Below are 9614 nucleotides of genomic sequence, written 5' to 3'. Positions count from 1 at the left end.
ATCAAAACTGAGCCAGGCCAGATGCACTCAGTTCTCTACGCTGTTAGCCTGCATGTCACGCATATTACCCATAAACATACACAAAGAAATGCATACACAGTCATGCGCACACACGGACACACACAGACACACAGACACACACACACACACACACACAGACACACACACAGACACACACACACACACACACACACACACACACACACACACACACAGCCCTGTAATTGAAACAAGGTGCTCTGAGACCATGATCTCACCTCTCAGCCTGTTAATCCTCAAGTTTTTCTCTCTCTACCACTCACTCTCTCTCTCCTTGTCTCTCTCTACCATTCCCTCTCTCTCACTCACTCTCTCTCTCTCTCTACCATTCCCACTCTCTCACTCTCTCCCTCTCTCTCTCCTTCTCTCTCTCTCCTTCTCTCTCTCCTTCTCTTCTCTCTCGAGCGTATAGCATATAAGGGCCCAAGCCCTGAGAGCAAGAAACTGCGGTTTTGAGTGAACGACACTTCAACTCCCTCCAGTCCTCTTGGTTCTCATAAAACATGTCCGTCACGGTCGCGGCTCCAGCGTTTACCCAAAAACTCAGACTCTCTTTCGCTCTCTTGCCCTCCTTTTTCTTCACCCCCACCCCTCTCTCTCTCTTTCTCTCTCTCTCGTCATCATTTCTAATAAGCAGACCTTCAGAGGAAAGCCGTCCTATAGAGATCCATGCACTGCCAAGCATTCATGCTGCAACGACAGAGTGCCAAGAATGTCAGACGTGTTCTGTATCTTTTCCACGGACTCTCATCATCTCTTCCTCTCTCTCTGTTTCTCACAACCACACACAAGCATATCACAGACACATACACACACACACACACACACACGCACACGCACACGCACACACACAGTATTCCTTTGCCTCTTGTGTTTTTAGCACTTCCCATTGTTTCTATATTTAGACCTTCTTTCCCTCATATCTCCTGAGCCTCAGTGCGTTCAGACTGTCGATGGACATGGGCAAAAATAATCTCTTTCTTTCTTTCTTTCTACCATGGTTTTTCATAACCTAAATGGTTTCCAGACCCCCTTTCTGAGTACTGTAGGGGAGCATGCTTGGCACGCAGCACCGGGAGTCAACCCCCCATAGATGCTGTTCAGGAGGCCCCCCAAATCTCATAAGGGGCCAGGGTGGGGGGGGCTCCAACGCCAACCCCCCTCAGTTTTACCTCTTCACTGTAGTCCAGACAGGCACTCCTCCAAAAAGGTGCAATCTTACCAGAGAATATCGTACAGAGTCTAGAACGCAGAGAATGAGAAAACGTCTTTGCACACAAAAAGTCTTCAAGACACAGTTTGCTATTTGCTAGCCCTGAAAGAGCATGTGGAGAACCTTTTTAAGGTGTTACTCTGCTTACTGGTCCACTCATGTAAACTTGTTCTCACTGGGTGCTAGCAATGCTAACATCACTGGTTCTATGCTGAGTAGAAGCAGAAGTAGAATGTATGTATGTGTTTGTTTGGTGACTACAGTGGAATTAAATCCTAATTGGTCTGTGTGATGGATCAATGTTTGCAATAGCTAGGATAGAGGAGGAGAGTGGTTTGGAGCAACTTGACTGTGTTCTCCTCATCTGAGATCAGACTCTTTTCAGGAGCGTAGCCTTCAGATGCCTGATGATTTATGAGCCACTGCTCTCACAGCTTAGGGAGTGTGTTGGTCTTCATTCAGAAACTTCCAGAAACAGTGACCTCAGCAGCCAGAGAAGCGCCGCGAGAGAGCAGACCAGATCCAAGTCCCAGGTCCCTGTACCCCAGCTGCAATGATTCTTGTGATCATGAAGCTGCTTGTTTTTATGGTCTCTTCGACCTCCGCTAATTTCTCTGCTCTGCGGGGCTTTTTTATGGGAGTGGAGCTTAACCTCTGTGAAAGGGGCCATGTCCAGAGCACTCCCAATGTTGGGTTTGCTCATTTCTAGTGATTCATCTTGTGGGGGGAAACATAATCTGTGTGTGAAGAAAATCAACAATCAGTACAACCACCAAGGTAGTCTGACAAACTACTGAAGTGATTTACACTATTGAAATTAATTAGATTATGTGCACTACAACATACTGAAGTGTGAAATGAATTAAGATGGGCTTGGAAGTCTATCAGGAGAACTATTCCCTTGTCTTATATTATGGGAGTTCCCCACTTGTCTCCCAGAGGCTATTTGTTTGTGACCTTGACCCTTCATGTTTCTCTCACCGAAACTATCCTCTAGTATCCCAGGAGTTTTTTCTGTTGGGCCTCGACCTTGAAAACAGGTCCAGGATATGGTCCATAATATAAATAAACAGACCAAATATGACATGAATATTTCTGGGCCCAACAGAAACTTCAATTAAAAAATAACACATAGCCCACAGGGGAGGGTCAAGGAAGATTTAGTAAGATAGGAGGGATTCATCAGGTGTGTCCGGTGTCAAAAGGGATTGCAAAACTTTGTAAAACCAGTAAAGTCTTGAGACTTGATCAGGTTTATGCTTTTGATTTTGGCAAAATAAACCTTTTTTTGCTCCACACTCTGCCTGCAGTAAAAAAAAAAAAAAGATTTTCCCTGATCGCTAAAAACAAAGATTTTTTTTATCCAGGTCTGAAAAGAAAAGTTTTTACCTCATTAAAACCTACAAATCAGCAATGACAAAGTGTTGTAGTTGTTGTAAATGAGGTACATGTGCGCTTTATGATCACTTCCTGCTTATACTGGCTTGACCAGAGTCAGTGAATTTCAGCACGTCTTTAACCTCTTCAGCGTCTTTAACCTCTGACTTGTTGGAGCAAAAAGGAACTGACCTCCAGACCTGTGTGTTGGTGTGTGTTCTGAGCCCAGACCTGTGTGTGTTGGTGTGTGTTCTGACACCCAGACCTGTGTGTGTTGGTGTGTGTTCTGAGCCCAGACCTGTGTGTGTTGGTGTGTGTTCTGACCCCAGACCTGTGTGTGTTGGTGTGTGTTCCCACCCCAGACCTGTGTGTGTTGGTGTGTGTTCCCACCCCAGACCTGTGTGTGTTGGTGTGTGTTCTGACCCAAAAACCTGTGTGTGTTGGTGTGTGTTCTGACCCCAGACCTGTGTGTGTTGGTGTGTGTTCTGACCCCAAAACCTGTGTGTGTTGGTGTGTGTTCTGACCCCAGACCTGTGTGTGTTGGTGTGTGTTCTGACCCCAAAACCTGTGTGTGATGGTGTGTGTTCTGACCCCAAAACCTGTGTGTGTTGGTGTGTGTTCTGACCCCAGACCTGTGTGAGCTGGTGTGTGTTCTGAGCCCAGACCTGTGTGTGTTGGTGTGTTCTGACCCCAGACCTGTGTGTGTTGGTGTGTGTTCTGACCCCAGACCTGTGTGTGTTGGTGTGTGTTCTGAGCCCAGACCTGTGTGTGTTGGTGTGTGTTCTGACCCCAGACCTGTGTGTGTTGGTGTGTGTTCTGACCCCAGACCTGTGTGTGTTGGTGTGTGTTCTGACCCCAAAACCTGTGTGTGTTGGTGTGTGTTCTGAGCCCAGACCTGTGTGAGCTGGTGTGTGTTCTGAGCCCTGACCTGTGTGTGTTGGTGTCTGTTCTGACCCCAGACCTGTGTGTGTTGGTGTGTGTTCTGAGCCCAGACCTGTGTGTGTTGGTGTGTGTTCTGACCCCAGACCTGTGTGTGTTGGTGTGTGTTTTTCAGCGCGGGAACAACTGAGGAGATCCAGGCACAGCCGCACCTTCCTGGTGGAGAGCGGGACGGGGGAGCTGTGGTCGGAGATGCAGACAGGTGAGTGGGTTGCCATGGAGACTGATGAGTTGCCTGTTCTCCCAGTTTTTATCAAGGACATTTTACTGTTTTTGACACTCATACAAGATACACAGATGGTGCCTGCCAAGAGCGAACATCATCCCAGCAAGCCTGCCCCTTTTCAAATGGACTAGGGATTGGCCCATGAGAAACACACACACACAAACACACACACACACACACACACAAACATTTCCTGTAAGTATATGAAATCTGACCCCCCCCCCCCCCCCCCCCCCAACAATGGTACTGCAAATAAAGGTTCCTCTGTTTTCCATTTCCCCATCTCTCTCTTCTAATTGAAGAGATCTCATGTTACCCAACAGCTAGTGTTTTATGTGATTTTAATTCCAGTGTACATTTTAGGGTCAGTCTTTATTGGGGAGTCACACCACCTTTCATTCATGTTTTTACTGGCTGCAAAACTTAGCATGCAGAGCCACAAAATGTGTTTATATGAGTGTGTGTGTGTATGGGTGTGAGTGTGCATGCATTTGTGAGAGAGTGTGTGTGTGTGTGTGTGTGTGTGTGCGTGTTTTGATAAATCGTACGGTGTTAGCTTTGCCCGCTCTGCAAGTTCCAGGGTCAAAATAATCATTCCTTCATGTCCAGATGTTTCCTGCTGTCACAGAAATAAAAGAGGGAACCAGAGAACAGGGAGGGGAGAGACAGGCTAAGAAAAAAAGAGAGAAAGAAATAAATAAAATGAGAAATCAGAATCAAAAGACAGAGAGAGAGAGAGAGAGATAGAGACAGAGAAAGAAAGAGAGAGAAAGCACATGTTGTTGTGATTCCTTTTCATCCTCTATCCAGATCCAAAGCACAGCAGCCCCCTCTACCTCTCAGCCATGCCAACTCATTAACAGCACACTGCAAGCTGATCCGTCTGAAACAGCGGTGCATATAGATCCCTACCAGCTCAGCCTCCCCCATGCCTCTCCATCCCACAGCCCAGACTAATACACACAACGTACACACAGAGATAGAGAGAGAGAGAGAGAGAGAGAGAGAGAGAGAGAGAGAGAGAGAGAGGCCGCCCTCCCCTGAGACAGGCCAGGGCTCCACTATAAGCAAAATCCTTTCCTTTGTCTATTTTTGTGTGTTTTCTACCTCTTCTTATTTTCAAGCCATCTCCCTCCTTCCCTAACCCATCCACCCCCGCACACACACACCATCCATTTCTGTCAGGCCCTTGTGGCCGCTGGATGTAAATACAAGGTCGTGGCCCCGTTATCTGGGCAGATATCATAAACTGGCCCTGGGCTGTTTACAAAGGCCGCCTCACTGGCTGACCGCACAAGATAATGGCTGTGGGTGTGGAGAGGATGGGGTTCGCACTTCCACGATACAAGATGGTTATTTTTCTACTCTCACTTTCTGCAGGATATGCTTATGCAAGCTGTTCAATGTGTGTGTGTGTGTGTGTGTGTGTGTGTGTGTGTGTGTGTGTGTGTGTGTGTGTGTGTGTGTTTGTGTGTCCTTGTGTGTGTGTTTGTGCAGGTGACCGGTACATAGTGGCAGACTGTGGAGGGGGAACATTAGACCTGACCGTCCACCAGATTGAGCAGCCACAGGGGACACTGAAAGAGCTGTACAAAGCCTCAGGTGACCGTCTGATTCAGCAGTCACTCTCCTCTACCAAACACAGATCACAGTCACACAGTTAACCTTCCAGTACTGCCCTCTGTTGCATCCAAAAGTCATCATCTTTTGGTGTGGTGCACTTGCATTGCTGACGTCCAGAAAGGCTTATTATTTTCATCTCTGACCTCAAGTAATATCTGCACTGGTAATGACATTTTTAATGCTTATGACATTATACCAATGAGATCCAACATTTTGGCTATGGACTTCATCAATGGCCAAACCTGTGTGTCTAAATCGACATCATAAATATCTACAGGATGACAGTTTTATCTGTAGACGAGATGAAAGGCATTTTACGCTACGTGTACTTACATTTCCTCATTCCCTGTCTTCTTAGGCGGTCCGTATGGTGCCGTGGGCGTGGATCTGGCCTTTGAGGCCCTCCTCTGCCAGATCTTTGGGGCCGACTTCATCGACAGCTTCAAAGCCAAGAGACCTGCCGCCTGGGTGGACCTCATGATCGCCTTCGAGGCTCGGAAGAGGACATGCGCCCCGGGCAGGGCCAACTCCCTCAACATCTCCCTGCCCTTCTCCTTCATCGACTTCTACAAGAGGCACAAGGGGCAGAGCGTGGAGACCGCCCTGCGCAAGAGCAAGTATGGATGGCTAGGAATATGTTTTAAAAAAAGGGATGTCCATTTGTTGAACAAAATGTTTAATTGTGCAGGGGAATTTGCTTATCTTTATAATTAATGAAAACTGCTTCCCTGTAGTCTTATCATAGGTCACTTAGGCATGCCATGGGCAGGAGTTGAATCCAAAGTAAGAACCTGGCAGAAGTTGGGATCGGATACAAACCCATTGTGTAAGGGACAGGGTTGGTTCAGCGCTACGAATACAATCCAATATGATACGATATGACTCTCCTCAAGATAGACATGTTATAGGTTTCATTACAGCCTTTTTGAGGACAAACCTAATTCAGTTTAGGTCTGCCTTTTCAGAAGCATTTGGATAATCATTTAACAGAGAGAATTGACAGTTTTCAGGTGTAATTGCAGTCTTGCTTGACTGACCTCCTGCTGTTTGACAGAAATGAGAAAAGGTATTAAACCTGATTTTCCTTTCTAGTCGACTGGCTGACTAAATTAAACACAATTGATATTCACACCCCATAGAGTGTATGTCAATGGTAATGGTCATAGACTGACATCTGTGACTGCTCCAGGCAAATTGATTTTGCTTTATTCGTGAAAGGAGCCAAGAATCTAGAATCAAGAATCTAGAACCAAGAATCATCATGAAAAACCTCTAGCAGTCCTGTATGAAAGGAGAAATGAATATCAAGTGCCTTTCTGTCAGGTTGTTAGGTTAAGATAAGAGGTCTACTAAAATGTGCAGGATGGCCTCTTTGATGTAACATTGCATACTAATCTGAAGGAGTGATTGGCTATATGTGCTCTGTGTAGACCATGGAAAATGCCAAACATGACACGAAGAGGGCTGCCTCTAAGCCTCTAAGTTTAAACCCTATGGAAACACATCTACCAATACTCAGACTCATAGGAACTGAAGGACTAAGATGGTGTGGATAGCGTGTATTTCATGGCAGAAACAGGGTACACAAATCTCTTTTAGGAGCCCAGATGAGGATAAGGTAAACCAGAGGACCACAACACAAGCATACTTACCAACACAGTGCCTTTGGGTTGTGTGAAAGTCAGTGCATGGGGTTGCAATCCTTAGGATCTGAGATGAATTTGAGGCCCTCTCTTTAAGTGTTTGGCCTGAATAAGGTCCAAAATTCAGTCATTACTTTACACACACCCCTTTCTGAGGTCAAAAGGCATAGATAGACCATTATTTGAGTAGTATCGTCCAACATTTGGCTTGTATTTAATTGCTCTTGAACACAATATATTATGAGGAATGACTGATGAACATTTCCCTCACCAATAGTTTCAATCTTGAAACAAGTTACTCTTGAAAGTTCAAAAAAGCACGGATATCCTAAGCTGCTTTAACTGACACCTGTGTGCACACATCTAAAATGGTTCTCTCTTCCAGTAGTAACATCGTTAAATGGTCGTGTCAGGGAATGTTGAGGCTCACGCCCGAGGCCATGAACGAGCTCTTCCAACCCACCATCAGTAACATCATCAAACAGATCGGTGAGACTCAGACACGCATACACTACTGTCATTAATCACTCAAAGTTGCTGAAAGCCACTTAGCATTTCTTGCTAACGTCTGCCAAACAGTCACTGTTGGAGTGTGTCTTTCCTCTCCTCTCTTCTGCCTCTCCTTTCTTCTGTCTCTCCTCTCCTCTCTTCCGTCCTCCCCACCAGTCCCCCCCCCCCCCTTCTGTTCACTGTGCACTACTCATGCTAAATATCTAGCAGGCATGGGTGTCTGTCCCCCCCCTCCCGTTCACTGTGCACTACTCATGCTAAATATCTAGCAGGCATTGGTCTGTCCCCTCTTCCTGATTGGTTAATAGTGCTGAAACATGCTGAAATTAGATTTGACGAGTAAAGAGCCCATGAAAGTCCGAGTCATAACCAGAACATAGACCTACTTCTGTTGTCTACCATTAAGCATAGTCATGGAAATGCTCTAGTATGCAGGAACTATATTCTCAAGAAAAGGTTTCACAGCCTTCCGTGTAGTTTCATCCCTAGAATCCCACCTTTAGAAGAAAGCCACTGTCTCAGCACTGTTATCAACCTGCCAGAGCCCATGACCTCCCTCCCTAGAATCCCACCTTTAGAAGAAAGCCACTGTCTCAGCATTGTTATCAACCTGCCAGAGCCCATGACCTCCATGACCTCCATGACCTCTGACCCTCTCCGTCTCCACCCTTTCCCACAGAGGAGCTCATGCAGAAACAGGAAGTACAGGGCGTGCGCTTCCTCTTCCTGGTGGGCGGTTTCGCCGAGTCGCCCATGCTGCAGCGGGCCGCGCAGAACGCCTTGGGCCGGTCCTGCCGCATCATCATCCCCCAAGATGTGGGCCTGACCATCCTGAAGGGGGCGGTTCTCTTTGGTCTGGACCCCACGGTTGTCCGCGTCCGGCGCTGCCCGCTGACCTACGGCGTCGGGGTCCTCAACCGATTTGTGGAGGGCAGACACCCACGTGAGAAGCTCCTGGTTAAGGACGGGCGCGACTGGTGCACCGACATCCTGGACCGCTTCGTGGCCATGGACCAGTCGGTGGCGCTGGGGGAGGTCGTGAGGAGAAGCTACACGCCGGCTAGGGTCGGCCAGCGTAAGATCATCATCAACATCTACTGCAGCATCAGCGACGACGTGACCTACATCAGCGACCCCGGCGTCAGGAAGTGTGGGGCCATCACCCTGGATCTGCCCGATCCCGAGCCTCAGGCTGGCGCCGCCGAGGCTGCAGGATCCAACGGGAACGCCGGGCCGGAGCGCCGGGAGATCCGCACCACCATGCAGTTTGGCGACACAGAGATAAAGGTGATGGCCATTGACATGGCAACAAGCCGAACGGTTCGGGCTAACATTGACTTCCTGTCCAATTGAACACCTCACTGGTTGATAATCCATATCAGGCAGTGAAGTCAGCTCTGGATAAGGAAGAAGGAAATGGAAGAGACTGTGCAGACATCTCAAGAATATGACTGGCCACTACTCCATTTTGGAATGGACTGACCAAATTAGCAAGGCAATGTTGGATTGGACGGATGAAAAGGCACCAAAAAGATAATATTTTAAAAACCCCAGAGCTAAGAATTTAGCTGTTTTTAACTAAAGTTCACACTGTTCACCCAAGGTATTGGAGGTTTGTGTTATTCAAAGTGTTGATAATGCCTCCTTGTGGCTGAAGGAAAAACTACAAACAAAGGTAAAATATGCTGGAATTTCATTTGGAAAATAAGCTTGGACATTACTTATTTAGTTCACACACTGTACATATATATTTATATGACTGATATTATCCTCAAACTGCAAGCTGGGACCTTTCCACTATGAAATATTTTTATAATGACATGTAACTCATTTATTCTTGTATCCTGCACTTATTTCAGATCTCATCTCGTGTACCTTTTTGTATCAAATTGCATATAAAGTTTGACCATTACCTATTCAACAACGTTTATTCAAGTCTTTATATTTGATCACTACAGTGAACAAACATTCTAACCAAAGGGGTCTTCAAGTTTTTTTGGGCTGTTACCTAAAGTAGAGGACTACTTTAGGTAACAGCCCAAAA

General features: G+C 46.7%; 1 protein-coding gene across 2 annotated transcripts in view; it reads left to right on the top strand.

The window, feature by feature from the left end:
* The window catches only part of hspa12b (heat shock protein 12B), a 23912-nt gene extending 14427 nt beyond the window's left edge, over positions 1-9485 (top strand). The window contains exons 9-13 of one of the 2 annotated variants that reach the window (XM_080839426.1): positions 3684-3770; positions 5292-5396; positions 5776-6034; positions 7449-7549; positions 8250-9485. In XM_080839426.1, the coding sequence (XP_080695552.1) occupies positions 3684-3770; positions 5292-5396; positions 5776-6034; positions 7449-7549; positions 8250-8923 (1226 nt within the window). In that variant the 3' untranslated portion in view covers positions 8924-9485. Of the gene's footprint in view, positions 1-3683; positions 3771-5291; positions 5397-5775; positions 6035-7445; positions 7550-8249 lie in introns of both variants that reach the window. The other variant, XM_080839425.1, reaches the window with a different exon arrangement.
* The last annotated feature ends 129 nt before the right edge of the window (positions 9486-9614 follow it).

This window comes from Sprattus sprattus (assembly GCF_963457725.1).
Source record: "Sprattus sprattus genome assembly, chromosome: 5".
NCBI lineage: Eukaryota > Metazoa > Chordata > Actinopteri > Clupeiformes > Clupeidae > Sprattus > Sprattus sprattus.
The sequence above is the reverse complement of the archived record's forward strand: the minus strand, read 5'-3'. Positions and strand labels throughout refer to the sequence as shown.